Source organism: Hipposideros armiger, unplaced genomic scaffold (assembly GCF_001890085.2).
Source record: "Hipposideros armiger isolate ML-2016 unplaced genomic scaffold, ASM189008v1 scaffold_855, whole genome shotgun sequence".
Taxonomy (NCBI): domain Eukaryota; kingdom Metazoa; phylum Chordata; class Mammalia; order Chiroptera; family Hipposideridae; genus Hipposideros; species Hipposideros armiger.
The window spans coordinates 613,105-631,887 of NW_017732205.1; the positions used below are offsets into that span (position 1 = coordinate 613,105).

At 42.4% G+C, this 18,783-nt stretch overlaps 1 protein-coding gene and 2 pseudogenes across 1 annotated transcript in view; 1 reads left to right on the plus strand and 2 right to left on the minus strand.

The window, feature by feature from the left end:
* Positions 1-828, minus strand: part of LOC109374670 (interferon alpha-4-like) — a 2,630-nt gene extending 1,802 nt beyond the window's left edge. Inside the window, exon 1 of the mRNA XM_019629436.1 lies at positions 781-828. Coding sequence (XP_019484981.1) covers positions 781-828 — 48 coding nt within the window. The remainder of the gene's footprint in view (positions 1-780) is intronic.
* Positions 829-7,062: 6,234 nt separating this feature from the next.
* LOC109374673 (40S ribosomal protein S18 pseudogene) lies at positions 7,063-7,506 on the minus strand (annotated as a pseudogene).
* Positions 7,507-17,414: 9,908 nt separating this feature from the next.
* On the plus strand, positions 17,415-17,992 carry LOC109374671 (ferritin heavy chain pseudogene; annotated as a pseudogene).
* Positions 17,993-18,783: the final 791 nt, after the last annotated feature.

The following is an 18,783-nucleotide window of genomic DNA, read 5'->3' on the forward strand; positions in this document are numbered from 1 at the left end:
AAATATAAAGTATTTGCATTTAATTCTCAAAGTCTACCTCACACTGACACTCAAACATGAGCAACATCCACAGGACAGCCAGTGGCAGCTCGTAAGGAAGCAAAGGCCCCTCTCATAATATGACTCTGAGATCAAGCAAATGATGGAGGGAAAGTCCTCCGATGAGCCATCGAGTCACCGTAGGTTTGTAGCACTGCTCTTCCATACATTCTGTCTTCCTTGAAGCAAGGATTCTCGTGTGATACACGAGAAAACCTAGAGAAAAATGAATACTGAGGAATAAGATTTTGTTGGATAGGATTGTGCTTTGGAATGCCACAAAGCATTGTCACAGTTAAGATGTGTTCACACTCAAAAGAACTAAATTTGTACGCCTGGGAGCAATATTATCCCAAAGAGATTACATGATTTAGACAACATCAAGTTGAATCATTCTTTGTATTTTTGCATTGAAATTCAAATTTCTTAAAGTATTTTCAGTGTTTCCAATCAAGTTTATTCTTCTCAAACAAAAAGGAAATCGTCTTTTTAAATAAGTGAACTGGTAAATATTATTATCATGGAAAGAATTAAACTCTTTTTATTTTGCATAAGAAGTTATGTTGCCTCAGCCTTCCAGGTGCCTACTCTTTAAATGGCAGGTATGAGATAATTTTTGGTGAATCAGCTCTTTAGTAATGGGAATGTGGCTTATTCACCGTGCTATGCTCAGCACCAGGCCCAGTGGATCACCCATTAAGTAATTTTTACTGAAAGGATTTTTAGATTTTCTCTTCCTACCAGAAGGCATTCATGAATAACCAATTTATATTGCTTCATCATGGCCATATTTGCTAGCATTATAATAGACAATGGCTAATATTCCCACTCTATGCATACTGGTGTCACTAACATCTCTTGAATTTGTTGCTAAAATGTCAACGTAACATTTACAAACTATTCTTAACGTTGAGGCTATTAAAAGAGCATTTTATTTAAGTTTATTGAAACTGTAATTAATGTACACCAAAACAAGAAAATAATTTGGTTAGGCTGGTGAAAATGTAATTGCGGTTATTGCAGCGATTTGAAATCTGTTAAACCGCATACTATCTTGGCTCTAATGGAAGGGAATTCATTAATGTTTTCAAGATTACTTCTTTACTTGTTTTCATGTATGACAATGTCTTTTGACACCGTAACAATTTTAAATAATTATTATTTCATTTGAAATTACTGAAGCAGCTTTTACAGGACTCCACCTCAACCATGTTGTTAAAAAGAAAAATTAACGCTGTGTACAAGCAGTTGAGGACAGTTTGATTTTCTTTCTATGGAATGAAGGGACCTATGAATTAACCCTTAGTGTTCAGAATTTTAGCAACTGAATGGGACTTGCCAAAATTTTACTTGCACGAGCCCCCTTTCTCTGTAAGAGTTTCAGGGCCTTGCAATGCAAGGTCATTCCTTGTCTTTTGAAAATGACATTTTGTTCATCATGGACGTTTCAGCATTAATTTTCATTGTTTAGTATTGAATGAAAATATTATTTATCTTCACTACTTAGATTTGGTGCCTTCTCAAATTCCGTGCCTGAGGGAAGTAATCACTCTACCCTACCACTACCCCAGGAGAGAGCTTCAGAATTAGTGTTGTGATCTTCAGTGGCTGAATATCTAGGAATGTCTCATTTGCTTTCATCCTCTACCTCCGCTTTTAGTTTTTTGTGTTTTGGGTTTTTTTACCGTCTTTCTGGTCTTTTCAACTTTTTAATTTAATCAGTACTTTCAAATAATATCACCACAGGTAGTCTGAATCTGAGGATGAGGGAAGGGATTATTTGCTCATTCATAGGATTCACAGAATAGGCACTTGTTTGACTGTTTGTCCTCTGACAGCTTTCCCTCATGCTGGCTCTCTGCAGAGACCTTCAAGTGTGCTGTAAGATTTCCCTCATTAATGCACTAGGCACTGATTTAAGGGTGGAAACTGAGGTTCTATTCCTTCACAGTCCTAATAAAGCCCTTCACCCAGACTTTCCATTGGGGGCACCTCAACATGCACACCCCTGAGAGTGTTAAAGGAGCTGCAATCAAAGCTTCTCTTGGCTTGGCTAACGTGGACCACACACATGATCATATGTTACATTCATACTAAAGGCAGCTATCACTCACTATGTTCAGATTCTTTGCCTGGAATTTGCAAATTTTTTGTCTAATCTTTACAGTTTCCTGTGTGACCACTAGTAAAGTTGTCTGGGTGCTTTAGAACAAGAAATGAAAATGTGATGTCATTTAATTCGGGAGCCACAGATGTTGTCAGAAAGTGAAGGTTTCAGCTGCCTTCCAGTCCCTCCTCTTCATGGGTCCTGTCTTGGCTCTGAGCTGCACTGAGCATGCTCGGGCTTCATTCATCCTAATTGAGCCTTGAGTGTCTGTCCCCCCTGCTCCCTGGAGGCCACTCACCACCCCTGTCTTTCTTTCCCAGAATCCACATTGCCAAGCACATTGTCACCTGTGAGGGCTGGACAGGTAGGTCAGGGCAGCAGCGGCTCAGCTCTCACCCCTCCTCGGCCACAGCCAGCTCTGCCTCTGGGGTCTCCAACACTTTTCAACATATATAAACTACTACGATATTATTATGAAAATATGGTAGTAATTCCCAGAGAGTGAGCACAATAAGAATATAGAGAATTCCAGGACAAAGTGACAGACAGAGCTTTCTAAGTGATTTTCACACTGAAATTAACCATTTAACAAAATGAAAGAGAGTCAATAAAATGATACACATATGTAAGTATGTGTAAATGTTTCTTTATACACATCTACATACACATATATAGTTATGGATATGATACATATTCCATATGAGTGTCCTCTACAAAAGCCCATTTAGAAAGGATTATAATATTTGAAAGATGTTTAGCAATCAAAACAGACACAGAAGAAGTCCAGAACTGGCAAGCCTTTTTCCTGCTGCAAGAGTCATCTACAGAGAAGAGGTAGTGGAGAAGAGAAAGATAAACGACAAAAATGTATGACAATATTACTAAGGTCTTCCCCACCCACAATTTATAGAGAAAAACACTAAAGCTTTGGCTAGGTCAACTAGGCCAAGATTAAAGAAATTCTCCCAAACTGACATCTCTCCTTGCTACCTGACCAATTTACACGCCACCACACACACACACACACACACACACACACACACACACACACACACACTTCCTGATGAACTATGTTGAATACGACACTGTGCAGCTTGTAGTAACTCCTTTGGAATTCTACCGCTATTCATCCACTTCAATAAAAAAGCCTCTAGTTGTCAGTTGGCGATATTAGAATTCTCTAACAGTTCAGAAAATACACCTGAACTCAGATTACTTGGAAGGGCTACCAATATCATCATTCAATATGATAATGAGTATATTTTCAAAACAGTTCAGAGAGAAGCACCTATTTGGAATGAATTTGTGAAACTGGAAACTGACTGTTCACACTGATATTTAACCCCATCAGCTATGACATTCCTGTTCATTGGCACACCAATGCAGCTGCACACCCAGTTAGCACAGCTCTAGGCCACAGTGTGGATAAGGATGGGTAGTAGCAGCTGGAGGAGGAAGCGCGTTTTTATCCCTTTCTCTCTTGATACCTGCCCATTGCGCGCAAAAAAAAAAAAAGCCTTTCCCTGCCTGAAGGTGTACACTTGTTTTTTTGTAATGATATCAGCTAAAAAATGTTGTGTTCAAGTCTGAGGTCAATTCTTGACCCAGACAGCCTGTTGTTCGTTTTGGGAGTGAATCTCCAGGAGGGAGTACGATTTGGGATTGGAAGAGAAGCCGGCCCTCCCACATTCGCCCTCGGCCATGTCACGGGCGGCCAGCTGAGGGCGCACTTCCTATGTGAGGGCTTCATTAGCCCACACATTCAACTCAGTTCAGCGGATTCCTTTGACTGAGCACACCCAGTTCATCATTGTAACAATGGCATTCTCTCAGGTTCCCCAAATGTTCAGCAGGACACTCACAGAAACAAACGTGCCTACAACGATTTTGAAAAACAGAGCTCCTAGTCAACTTTTGTTCTCTCCCTGTGGCTTTCTAATCTAAAGAGAAAGCATGAAGCTAGAAACCTCAAGGGAACCAGAGCACTAGTGTGGACTGGCCTCAGGATGGAGGGAGTGAAGCGATTGCCTAAGGGAGTGAACGCATTCAGTAGAGCAGGACTGGGAGGAGGATGGGAAGAAGAGTACCAGGTGCAGGGACCAGCCAATCAATTCCACACATCTGTCCCACTCCATTCTAGATGACTCCTCTCACATGTTTCTACCGAGCACTCTTCACCGCCCTCCAAAACTAGACTGAAGAACAAAAGGACAGCAACTTTTCTGTTTCCCTCCCGCGGTTCCCCAGCGCTGTTCTCCTCCCCTGATTCCTCAATAAAAATCTTTAAAAACAAAAAACGACAAAGTTTAAGCTAGCAAAGTATGATGCAACAAAATCAGTAAGGACTATGGAGCGGGGGAAGGATGAGAGCCAATGCTGAATTACACAGAGGCAAGAAAATGGCTGCTCTTGCCAGATGCTCAAACAAGAACAACTTCTATACTCTTCTTCTGGGTCAATGGATTGCCCTCACCTCGCAAGACCAAGCCACTTGATTGGCCTGTTTAATCCACATGTGATTAACTTGGAGGAAGGGAATCACACCAATCAGCTCACTAGAAACTAACAACCAGTACCCCAGCTGCTAAAACACTACCCTTCTCTGCTGGAATAGTTGATATTAGCATTGCCTAAGCACTATACCTAGTTGATAAATCCACTCAAAACAGTGATTACCCTGAGAAAGCCAGAATTAAAAGAAAGAGAAATGATGACTCCAAGAGATTTTGCTCTTAATCTGGATAATACCAATAATAGTGATATTAAAAATAACAACATTAAATGGATTTTAAGATCACGATGACTCAATCTTTTTGACACACATATTTATACTACTACTCATTCATAAAACTGGAGAGAATAAGAAATTTGGAGGGATGAACTAGAGGCATACCTCATTTTATTGTGCTTCACAGATGTGGTTTTTTACAAAGTGAAGGCAAGGCCCTCCACCAGCAAAACAATTGACTCAGATTATTGAAATACTTGCTTTACTAAGGTAGTTGGAACGAAACCTACAATATCTCCTAGGCCTGCATATATTCCAAATGTACCAAAAACGTTAAGGATAGTTGAGACCCTGGCTTGTCTAGGAGGGCCCATTAAAAGAAAGACAAGATGGAAATGACACGGGACTCACAACCAAAGGGAGGCTAGGAGATTAAATCAGGATAGTAGAGAGAGTGAAATGTCCAGGGATTCTGAATTCCACCTCAAATGACAACGGATTGCTATCTATAATTTTTTAGGATCATAGAGAATTTGGTATAAGGGAATTGAACTGACTGACATTAAGTACTAATGTAAAGTAGACAAATACCTTTTAAATAGTCATAAGGGAATACATTTTTTTGCCAATTGAAGAAAAAAAATCCAAAATTTCTTCAGTGAAATATATTGAAATAATTTTCTTAACCCATTAACTGCTGACTCTGGACATTATTATTTTGGACCCTCGGTTTTCTTGTGAGTTCATGAATAAACAAAAAGCACCAACAAATTTCCATTCTAGAAGTAATCCAGCCATATAGTTTCTGACTTTTCTTCTTCAGGACCTCACTGGTTCTACAGTAGACCTCTGCAGGCCGGCCAGTGGTTCTCATTCCCAAAGATGATAATTGTTTCTCACCTGCAGCTTAAATTGGACTTCCTGTTGTCTACTGATAGAGTCCAATGAAGAATCTCTTCTCCTCTCTCTCTTGTAACCAGTGGTTTCGATGTGAGTGCTGAAGAAGCCTTATGTGTGAGGAAGATGGAGGAGCATTATGTACTTCCTCAATAGAAGCAGTGAGTGCTTTTAAAGGGCTACTTACCAAGGAGAGTCTGGCTTGAACTCCAAACTCAGTCAGCCATACTGCTTAGTTTAGTTGTCATTAATTTTCTAGCCTCATCTTATGTGAAAAATCATAACATAAAACTTCAGGCTGAAATAAGCATACCATTAAAATCACCATTAATAAAAAAATGATAAAAGTATTATTTGTATTGGAAATAAAGGTTAAGTAAATAACTTTAGGTCTATGAAGTTCAATCAGCCAGAGATGAGGTCTCCAAAAAGGTTCCTGGAATAAAGGAATCATGGAATGAAGGCAAACAAAAGATTCATCATCAGAAAAACAGGTTAGAAATTCCATTTTTAATGCAAATAATATCTCTGAAATATTCAAATATAAACATTTCCTTTGTAATAGAAGCATGAGACCAGGGAGAAGGACTTTGATAGAATAGCATATCCTAAACTTTTGGATCACTTTACACTATGAACAATTATTGAGGACCTGATAAGTGTTTGCTTATGTAAATAGTATCTATCAATATTTCCCACACAATACGTGTAAACTGAGAAACTTTTAACACATGAGATTATACAAACACACATTCTATGAACTGTTAGTGCAATGACATCATCACACATCAGTTGACATCTGGAAAAGTCGACCAGACACGTAAGGGAGAATGAGAGGGAAAGACAACATCTTAATAGTATATTAAAAATAGTTTGACCTTGTGGACACACAGAAAGTGTCCCAGGAGTCCCCAAACCACTTTGAGAAACACAGCTATTTGAAAATGAAAGAAATTTTTACATTTAAATGAGTACTGAACTTACCTATGTATGTTGTGATAGCATGTCTATTATTGATACCAAAAGAGTTAAAAAGCGGGTAAAAGGTAATGATTTTAAAAAGAGATTAAAAACATTAGCATTGACCTTCTACCTAGTCCCGACCTCATTAATTTTGTGCATAGTAAAGAGCTAGGGGTGAGTTTCTTTAACACTTAAATAGCACATTAACATAGATTATTTTCCCACATTTTGACCCGTGTCATCTCTTTTTCTTAGGGGCCAGCTTTAGCAAGATGTCATATTTTTTTTAGGTGTATAAACTATTTATTAACAAACAAGGCCTACAGATTTATTTCTTCTTAGACACACCCACAGTGCGGCCTCGGCAGCCTGTGGTCTTGGTGTGATGGCCCCGAACACAAACTCCCCAGGAGTGGCTCAGCCTTCCGTGGCCCAAATTTTCTTTAGTTGCTCCAGGTCTTCACAGAGCATTGGCCAGGACCTGGCTATATTTTCCATCCTTCACATCCTTCTGTCTGTTCAAGAACCAGTCTGGAATCTTGTACTGGCGTAGATTCTGCATAATGGTGATCCCATGTTCTACCTCATCCTCAGTGCACTCTCCTGCCCTCTTGGTGAGATTGATGTCTGCGTTTCTCAACATCACATGAGCATATCTTCGCCCCACACCCTTAATTGCAGTGATGGCAAAGGCCGTTTTCCACCGCCCATCAATATTGATGTTGCGTACTTGCAAAAGGTACTGGAACTTCTCAGGGATCACTAGAGACATGGCGGCGGTGTGTAGGCCTCCTGTGGAAGAGCAACAAGATGTCGTTTTGATTTTCCAAACAATTACCAAAGTCTGAAATAAAAACCTTTGGCTCAGGCATTGGCCTGCCCAACGTCTATGACCCACACAGGTACACATGAAGCTTTTTCCTCTGGCCCCAGACTCCACACTCACAGTCTGGGTGTGGCAAAGCCCCTCATGCTTGGGCTGTCACCTCACTGACCAGGAGTCTGGATGGCTGTCTAGGATTGTTGCCCTAGTGTTATCAGTGCACTTCCAACAGAATCCACAGAAAGCTGACCATATGATGACCGTTTTTTTTTTTTTTTAGCTGAACCATCCTGCCACCTGTTGGCAGCTCAGCGGCAACTCAGCTTGGACCGGGCATCCTACCGCTGTTGCTCAGAGCCCGCATCTTGCGCGAGCTCTTAACCAACTGAGCCACTCGGCCGGCCCCGTGATGCCCATTTTAACACACTTCACGGGGTTTTCTTTTGTATGACAAGAAATTAAAATTTTTTGTTTGTGTTTCCTTGTTTGGTTTTAATAGACTCTATCATCCATTCATGATTAATTATCACAGGGTACTGTATAAAAGCCTTTTAGATAATCATATTAATGGCTAATGGTTCTAATTTTTTTATTTATGTAGGTTGATCATTTTTGTGTTTTGGACCCTAATCCTCAGGAAGGGTTCCAAGCTCTAACTTTAAATGTACCTGCTCGCCAGCATGAGCAGCCAGCAGCCTCCGTGAGCAGCTGTCCCGAAGCCGGCAACTGATCTGCCTCACCCAGGAAAAGCACAATGGTGGTGCCAACTTGGGCCAGTGAAGCAACGTCCTCCACAACACAACTAGACTGAAGAACAAAAGGACAGCAACTTGTCAGCTTGGCAAGCAATAATATAATTGATTAGAGATGGTCCAGTATAACATTCTTCATCTCCTGATTTTTTTCTGGGGGGATTATTAAATAAGGGAGCAGTACACTTCAATTTCCTTTCTGACGACTTCCTAGTCCTTCAGATGGGGAACAATGCCCTGGAAGAATCTTTGGACCCAAATAAGACAAATCTGAAGGATTTTTCTTTTTGCCTTTTGCTCCAGTTGTTCCTGACTTGATGGTCAAGGCTAGAGGGTAATTTATCCAGGAGGATCTTAGTCTAAGCAGCGTTGTAGTCTTCTTTGCCAAACAGGTCGAAGATTTGTTGGAGAATCTTATGGCAGATACAGGGAGTTTATGTCTTCTGGATTTTGATGATATCGCCACTTTTCTCAGGAAAATTGAAGTGGATTTTTGCATTCCAGCGTAATTTAGAGGTCTTCCTTTTTAGATGCCTTAAACGCATGATTTCCTTATTTTCCAGGCTCTGGCTCCAAGGCATCTCCCAACTAAAGGAACAGGCATATAACTACAGCAGAGCATCACCAGTGCCATTAGCGGAGACCAGGAGCTGAGAATTTCAGTCCTTTATCTGGACCACAGTGGAACTGAGCGCACGACCACCCAACTGCCAGAAGAGGGCGCCCGAAGTCCCTGTTAACTGACCAACCCGAGCGGCAGACCCTGAGGGACCCGCCTCCGGGTCCAGCGCAGTCAGTGGGAGCCCCGGCCTGGGCAAGGAGTCCCGGGGCCGCGGGAACAGTGAATAAACTTCTTTTTGGGACCTAACTGCGGCGGGCAGCTCTGCTGGGCTTTGCACGGGAGCCTTTCATTTTTCTGGACCTGGACCTGCGAGAATCCTCTCCTTTCTGGGAGAATATTTTAGCCAGAATAGGGTTTACAAAAGTGCCCATTCATTCAGGGATTGACGGCTGGAAATCACAGTTTGCAGTGGTATTTGTTCATATTCAGGATTGTTTCTGGGAAGAAAGACACGAATTCAGGGGAAGAGTAAACGCATCTACAATCTGCATGTGTATGATATAATATATATGATTTTACTAAAATGTAATGGTTGATTTCTCAACAACGTTAAAATAGTTGAAAATAAATGAAAAGTGGAAGTATTAAGACTTAGATTATTTTAACTTTAAATATTTTATTTATACCCAAACCAGAATTTGTTAATTTCCTGGTTGTATTGAAAGCAAATTTGTTACCAGACTTGGAAAATAAGGCTCTTGATTCTCCCATTCCAGTACTAACCAGGCCCGACCCTGCTTAGCTTCCGGGATCAGACGAGATCGCGCGCATTCAGGATGGAATGGCAGTAGGTGGGTTTGTGAATCTCAATGTCATAGAAATGAACACTGAATTCAGACGAAATTTGAGCAGATACAGTTTATACGAGAGATGGGGGGTGAAAGGAAGGATGGAGGGAGGCAGAGAGAGAGAGAGAGAGAGAGAGACAGAAACTTGTGCACAAGAGAGCAGAAAGAAAAAAACACGCTCCCTGAAGACTTTCGTGACAAGATTATATAAGCCATCAAAAAGCAGGAAGGGCGGGGGGCCGGCCAAGTGGCTCAGTTGGGTAAGCACTCACTCAAGAGTCTGAGTGCTCCAAGCAACAGCGGTTCGAGTCCAGCCACCGCGAGCTGAAAAGTGTGGCCACTCCCCAGCAAAGCCCAAAAGGGAAAACAAAGAACCTCTACAAACATGTCAATCAGCCTTTGCACCTTAAATGACCAGTCCTAAATTAAAAACTTAAACCTGATTCTTAGGGTATCAGCAAGTAGGGAAGGGATCAGGGTCAGACCAGCTACAATGAAGTCTGGGTGTTAGACGAGGTGAAATCTCCCCTCTCATAGATATCCTCTACAATCTCAAATTCATCAATAATACCATCATAGTTAATTATTTGCTTATCTCATTTTCAGTTCAGAGAATTGCCATCTTAAGTAACTTAATTCTGGCATATTGAAACAGTTTTGGAGAAACAGCATATAAATTTCAGATTTACATTAATTATTTTCTCCATCTGGTCCCTAATGTATTTCCAGATTATAGGAGCTATTCTTCCTGTCCCACCTTTTGAAAAGATGATTTTATGGCAGGCCAATATTCTGATATCTTTTATTTGACTGGCAACAATAATAACCATCTTGTTGGCACATTTTTAAGAGCCTGTCTCTATTTTGACAAAATCAAATTTTTCAAGTGCTTGCTTCTACGTTTATTGAGACTGAAAAGTGACCAAAAATTTTCATTACAAAAGCTTCAGTATCATAAGTAAGCAAATCATACCTATTTTTAGCAGTGTCATGTGAAAGGCGACGAAGATATTTAGCAAGTAAGTATATTTCAGCTTCTTTGGTGAGAAATTTATAGACTGAATGGGAGTTATCAAAATTTTACTTTTCATTGTGCTCCCCTCACCACACCCCCCACCACTGACTGGCTTTTACAACAGGCTATATGACTCTCAAGCTTTTACAATTGTCTTTATTTAAAATTTTGATATTTTGTTCATCAAGGATTTTTTTATTATTAACTTTGATTTTTAAAAATATTGCATTAGGGCCAGCCGAGTGGCGGTTGGTTAAGAGTTGGCTTGGTACACCAGCTCTGAGCAGCAGGGCCCCAGTTCGGATCCCACATTAGGGCTTGTGACGATGCGCCACCTACAGCTAAGATGGTGAAAAACAGCTTGAACTGGAGATGGGCTGCCATGAGTCGCTGGCGATGGCGTAGGCTGCAATGGAGCTGCAATGGGCTCCCCAAAACTACTGTGAGCGGCTGGCAGCCGGCGTGAGCGGCTGGCAGCCGGTGTGAGCTGCCAAGACCCGCCGTGAGCAGCCGTCCTGTGACCGGCAACCGATCTGCCTCACCTTGGAAGAGTGCAATGATAATACCAACATGGGCCAGTGAAGCAACGTCCTCCACAACTAGACTGAAGAACAAAAGGAAAGCAACTGTTCCTTCTCCCTGATTCCCCAATGCTGTTCCCCTCCCCCAATTACCCAATAAAATAATATATATATATATATATATATATATATATATATATATATATATATTGCATTAATGTATTACTTTTCCTCATTACTAAGTCGTTTGGCACCCCCTTTCAGTTTGTATCTGAGGCAAGTTCCTAAGTCGCCTAAACCTAATACCCACACTGGAAAGAGTTTTTTATATCAAGTGTGAATTTCCTCGGCTGAAAAATATGTTTGAAAAACAGAACATGCCATTTCCCATCCCTCACTATTTTTTTTTTACAAATTACCTTTGTCTTTATAACATCATTTTTCCTATAACTTAAACATTATCACCAGAGATGGTCTGAAACTAAGTGAACATTGAGGAAGAGATATTTATATCATTTATTTATACACTTTATAGTAGCTATGATCTGCCAAACAACTATTGGGTTGTCGGAAAAGTCATGACGTTTTTTGTCTATGTTTTTCAAGGGTCATTTATTTATATAAAGAACAAAGATCAATCAATGATATAGTGCCCGTTTTGTTCGATAACCTTTTGCCATCTTTCAGTGAGCTTCAGAATTCTTTATTCATAGAAAGACCTGTCTTTATTTGCGACAAACTGAACAAGGTGCTGACTTACATCTGAATTGAACGCTATACCACGCAAGGAGTTTTGAAGAGAGCGAAACAAGTGGAAGTCTGATGGTGCAAGTTCAGGCAAGTATGGTGGGTGTGTCAACACATCCCATCCAAGCTCCAATAATTTTTGACGGGTGATCAAACTTGTGTGTGGTCTCGCATTGTTGCGATGGAACACAACTTCTTTACAATTAACGAGCTCTGGACGTATCTGGATGATGGATTCATTCAAACTGTCAATTGCTAACAGTACACATTCGAATTGATTATTTGGTTCCTTGGTAGGAGCTTGAAAAACACGACACCTTTAAAATCCCACCACGCTGAGAGCATAACCTTCCTCTGGTGAATGTCTGCTTTCAATGTCATTTGAGGTGAATCATCACGTTGGGACCAAGACCATTTGCACACCACATTGTTGTAAACAATCCACTTCTCATCACCAGTTATCAGTCGCTTCAAAAAAGGATCGTTTTCCTCACGTTTAATGAGCATATTGCAGATGTTTATAAGCGCTGTCAAATGAACTTCTTTGAGTTCATGAGGAACCCAAATATTGAGCTTGCTTATGTATCCCAGCTTCTTCAGGTGGTCACGAATGCTTCAGTGATGGATATTTAATGTTTCTGTAACCTCTCGTGTCATGTAATGTGGGTTTGACTTGATCAATGCCTTTATTTTGTTGTCATCAACCTCGGTGGGCCACCCTGACCAAGGAGCGTCATTGAGATCAAAATCACCAGCATGGAATTTCGTGAACCATCATTGGCACTGATGTGCTTGTAGAGCATTGTCACCATAAGCTTTACGCAACTTTTCACAAGCTTGACACGTGTTCTTCCCTTTATGGAAGTAAATCAGTAAAATATGGCAAAAATGCAAATTTGGTCTTTCATCTTCAACTTGTTGTAAAATCTCCAATACTCAACCAAATCGCTCAGTTTTTTTTAGAATGAAGCTAGAACTGTCAGGTGTCAAATGACATAGCAATAACATAGATGTGAATGATTCTAGTACTTCCAAAAATGAACTAGTGCTATCTGTCACAAACATGCGTCATGACTTTTCCGACAACCCAATAGCTAAGATTCAAGTTCTACAGAAAGAGCTACATGTGTGCTGTGTGATTTCTCTTTTGTGCCAGGCACAGCCTCAGCAATGTGACCTGGGCCCTGTTCCTTCACTGTCCTAGACTTCCATTTTGGGAGGTGCTAACATTCCTGACCCTTAAGCTTAAAAACAACTGAGGGGCCAGCTCTCAATTGGTTAAGAGCACAGGCCCTGAACAACAGCATCGCCGGTTTGATTCCCACATGAGCCAGTGAGCTTGGGCCAGTGGGCTGTGCCCGAGCTGAGCTGCTCCTGAACTGCCAACAGGTGGCAGGATGGCTCAGCTGGTGATAGCATGTGCTCCTAACAAGGTTGCCAGTTTGACTCTCACATGGGATGGTAGGCTGCCCCCCCACACACACACATTTCTCCTGCAGAGATAATTTGAGATGTCAACCCCTCAACTTTAGTGTTTAGGGGCCAGCTTGAGTCCCCACTGTCCTCTGGAGCAGTCTTGATATTTCTAGGGCACCAGGACTCTTGGGGACTTTGGACAGTGTTACTTGCCAAATCCATGAGGCAGCTTTAGTGAAGTTAGGCCTTAAATTTGTAAAAAGTGCTTACCTGTTCATCCTAATCTTCACACTCATATTATTAGTATATTTGAATATTCCCCACTAGTAGGTGAGATATGGGCATTGAGTACTCAGTTTTCTGTATTAAATATCATAACTATTATTGCCATCGTTATCTTCATGGATCTATCTACAGCATGCAGAGGAAGTGCGTCCTTCTCCAGCAGGTGCAGATTGTGAGCAGCTCTTTGAAGACATTCTGAGGCAGTGGCCGTTCATGGGGGACCTGAGATTCTCAGGCCACTCCTGGGTAGAGCAGCCTCAGAGTTCCCCAAAGCTGAACCCTGCCTGCCCAACAGTGATAAAGGAACCGTGAGAAGAGTCCCTCTGGCAGGGGAGACAGCAAGTTTCCTCAGATGTTCAAAAAGCTCCACCAGAACCTCATCTGTATGACTGAATCTCCAGGTCTTTTCTTCCAGAAGCTGCAGAGACAGAGCATAGGTTCCTCAAGTGAAAATGGGGCTGCTTTCCAATAGACACCTTTAGGTGTACACCCCTCACACTTCTCAATCTTCTCTGGAGGCTCTGTCTTGGGACATGCTGGGTGGGCCCTCTCTCCAGCTAGCCCTCTTATTTCTCATTCATTTCCCAAATGGTTCCTAAGTACTAACTAAATGTTAAGCTCCTAATGCTAGGAACAGATCAGTGAGTCCCTGTTCTGGAAGAAGATAGATAATTAAGCCAAAAGTCATAAAATAGACTACAAAGTATGCCTGGGGAAGTAAAAGCACCTTTCCCAGCTCAAAAGATCAAAGGACTCACCCTGGGATACATGTTTCACTCTAACAGGAAGGAAGGAGGAATGGAGGAGAGGCAGGTTTTGAGTCTGGTGAAGAAAAGTTCTCTCTTGATGGCTCTTCTCTGTGAAGGGTCATCCAGCACATCTGCAGTGATTGGAGGGACAGAAGTTTGTCAAAGTGGAGAATGTTTGAAATAGATTAGTTAAAGATAAGAGAGTTGACCATGGAACAACGATAGAAACTCCAAGAAGTAGAAAGCTTTGTCACTTTCATTCATTTATGTATCCTAAATACACATACAAGGAACTTATCTAAATATATGGGATGAATGCAAGTATGAACTCCATGCCATATTGGAGATGCCCTTTAGCTGTAGACCATAGAACTATAGTGGCACGATATATTCAATCATGTGATTTTTATCTAGTAGACCTCAGCCACTTACTAGAGGTCAGGTGTGGAAGAGGCAGAGGGTTTGGACTTTTGCCAGATAGGGATAATAGAACAAGAATGAGGTGAGGGTGGTTAGAATGTTGCTTAAGCGATGAACCATGAAGTCTACTCTATCAGTTTGTTAGAGCTGCCATAACAAAACAGCACAGATTGGATGGCTTTAACAACAGAACCTTGTTTTACTCACAGTTCTGGAGCCTAAAAGTCTAATACCAAGGTGTGGACAGATTTGGTTTCTTCTGAGGCCTCTCTCCTTGGCTTGTAGATGGCCTCCGTCTTGCTGTGTTCTCACATGGCCTTTTTTCTGTGTGTGCCCATCCCCGGTTGTCTTCCTTTAAAGACCTTATCTCCAAATACATTTACATTCTAAGGTACTGGGGGGTTGGAATACGATTCAACCCATAAAATCTACTGTGGAGAGAGAGAGAACAAAGACCAGAGGTTGCTGATGGACAAGGAGAAACTGTAAGGACCAGTAGACTGTAGGTCTTGATGAATTGGCACAGGAAGGGTAATTTGGAAAAACCGAAGGTGGAGGCTGGAGGGTGGGCTATTAGATTATATTACTGCATTACTTTAGAATGCAGAGCATTCTGTGAAAAGTAAAGATCTGTGAGTCAGGTGTAATTTGTTATGTGACCCATGGCTGGTCATTCAGCACTTTAATCCACCGCCTCTTCTTGAGTGAGTAGTGTTTGGCCACGGGAGCATGAGAAAGGTCATTGTCCTGCAGGTCACCTCCTCTGAGCTCTCTAGTCCTGTATTTTCTACCTATGTGATTACTCATCCTGTCTGAATGTCTAGTTAGGAGAATCAAATTTTTTAAATGTGTGATATCATTACATTATTACATTATTTTATTACATTAATTATGTAATAAAAAGCAGACATTAATCTTCCCAGGCTTTACTTGCTCTGTAAGTATGAAGCTCTCTGTAGGAGATGAATGTTGCTTGTTTAGACCTAGATATGGGAGCTAAGGCAGATGAAGAGAACGAAGTGAAGTCATGATGAGCTACATTAACCCTAATTAACCTCTTCTCACCTCCGCGTGGAAATAGTACAACAGGTGGCTCCAGTGGCTCCTTTCCCTATTTCATGGGGACTCCTCCTTTTTTTGGTGACTACTTATTTGTGGCTCCTCTTTTTCAAGAGTCACTCCACTCAGCCCTTTAATGGCATTACCCAGACCACATGGATGTAGAGGAACATGAAGAGCCCTTTAGAATGTTTGGCCATGTTGCCTTCAGTGGACTCAGTAGAGGTCCAAGGTGAGCCCAGAAAAACTGTACCCTTGTCATAAATTTTAGAACCCACCTGTGGTGCATGCACTTTGTGTGACCTGAAGAAGATATCACAAGACTCTACCAAGCATATAATGATCACAGAGGACACTTCAGCCCTGATATGCCAACTGTTTGCATTGAGTATAAGATCCTGCACCATGTCAGAAAGAATGGCTGTAGGGAAGGCACTTGCCCAAAAAGGAGTTTGGTAGGCCTGAGAACGTCCCTGAAGGCATTGTCTCTGCTTAGAGATAATCTTTTCCTCTACCACCATCAGCCCCGAACACTCACACACACACTCTTGCCAAGATGGCACCAGGTCTATCTCATGTTGTCAGTGTTCCAGTCAGTCTCCAGCAGGAGGAGCCTGAGTCAGGTAGTAGGGGAGGGGGCACGGAGTGGATGTGAGCTGAGCAGTGATGATGGAGACGCTCCCATTCCTTTTACCCTCAAAGTCATTCTTTCCCCGCTTCATTTGTTTCTCTCCTTTCTACTTACTCGACCCCCGACCCTTCCCTCACTCTCTCCTCATTTTTCTGCAGGCGCTGTGCGGCTGCACTCTGAACATTCCCATCATTGATGATCATGTGACCCATTTGCCCTGCCTTGATGTTGTGGAGCCAGACAACGTGTAGGCTCAGTGAAGAGTTGCTCCCTTAAGGGCTCAGGGTGACCAGCCAGCACGGAGAATTTATTTTTGAGTCAAAGTTTGGTTCAAAAGAGATGAATATCACAGCTATGGCCAAACTTTAAGCAGCACCTACCATAGTCTTGGCTTTAGCACATCCATCTCAGTATCCAGCACAGCAACATTCCCCCATCCCCTATCCAATACTCACCCAGTTCTGTGTCCACTGTGCAATGGCTACTTCTTTAACATCTGAAAAGCCAGTTTTTTGGACAGTCTTCACCCGGAGTTGCCGTGGTTTCCTGCTTCAACAGTGCTTGGGGGCCTCCCTAGTAGCTCAGTGGGTTAAGAGCTCCCACAAGAGTGGAAGCTCCAAGCAACAGGGTCACCAGTTCAATTCCCCACCCGAGCTGAGCTGCTGCTGAGCTGCCAACAGGTGGCAGGATGGCTCAGCTGAAAAAACAAAACAAAAACAAAAAAACAGTGCTTAGACAGAACCCAGCACTCATTCCTCCATCCCGCCAGCTGCTCAGATCTAGCCCTTCATCACCTCCCCACAGCCCCCTCGGATGGCCCTAAGGTTCCCGCCACGGATCCAGAGCCGCAGAGCCACCACTGCCTCTCCTTAGCCGCTCACCATGATGACTGCGTCCACCTCACAGGTGTGCTAGAACTACCACCAGGACTCAGAGACCACCGTCAACCGCCAGATCAACCTGGAGCTCTACGCCTCCTACGTCTACCTGTCCAGGTCTTACTACTTCGACCGCGATGATGCGGCTTTGAAGAACTTTGCCAAATATTTTCTTCACCAATCCTATGAGGAGAGGGAACATGCTGACAAACTGATGAAGCTGCAGAACCAGCGAGGTGGCTGAATCTTCCTTCAGGAAGTCAAGAAATCAGAACGTGAGGACTGGGAGAATGGGCTGAATGCAATGGCGTGTGCGTTACACTTGGAAAAAAATGTGAACCAGTCACTGATGGATTTGCACAAACTGACCAGTGACAAAAATGACACCCATTTGTGTGACTTCATTGAGACTCATTACCTGAATGAGCAAGTGAAATCCACCAAAGAATTGGGTGACCACATTACCAACTTCGCAAGATGGGGGCCCCTGAATCTGGCATGGCAGAGTATCTCTTTGACATGCACAACCTAGGAGACAGTAATGCAAGCTAAGCTTTGGCTGGTTTCCAGTAGCCACGGGGATGACTTCCTGGTCACCAAAGCAGCACTTGCATGTTGGGGTTACCTTCACCTTTCTATAATTTGTACCAAATCATCTACTTACGTTCTTTCATTTGTACCATTTCTTCAAATCAAGTAATTTGGTACCCCACCCCCCAAAAAAGCCAGTTTTTAAAGGGAAATTATTCTGTTTGTGAACCACTTCATAGCTGGGCTTCCTGGTGGGCAAGAGATGAGGTGACCCAGGTCATGGGTCAATTTTCATGTCCCTAGCTTTGAATCCAGTTCCCTTCCAGTGGCTACAGAGTGACCTGAGTGTTACATGAAGGTATGTGGAGATTTCTTCCCCAATCCTGTACACTATATCCTCCCTCCCCTCCTACCTTTGCTAAAGCTGTTTCATTGCCCTTTAGCCACCTCCTGTTGGGAGGAGAAAGAAAAGAGGACTTGCCCTGCTTTACCAACACCGAGTCCACAGTTCCCAACAGTCAAAGAGCTGAGGTGACTATACACGTTCATGCACTTGTGCCACTCACTCAGGGCTTTCTACAGCCTCTCTGGGGTGGAGATAGAAAAGGAAGTTAGGTAACCTGTGACGACTTTTCACGTGGAGCAGGGAGGTGAACAACACCCACAGCAGTCTTGCTGAGAGTCCCGTCCCTGCCTCCACCACCACCACCACTTATCAAAACACTGAGCCAGGAGATCTGTGTTCCCCACTGGCTTGGAGTACGTCCCATGGGAGAGAAAAGGAGAGATTTAGTATGATCACCTATATGTTT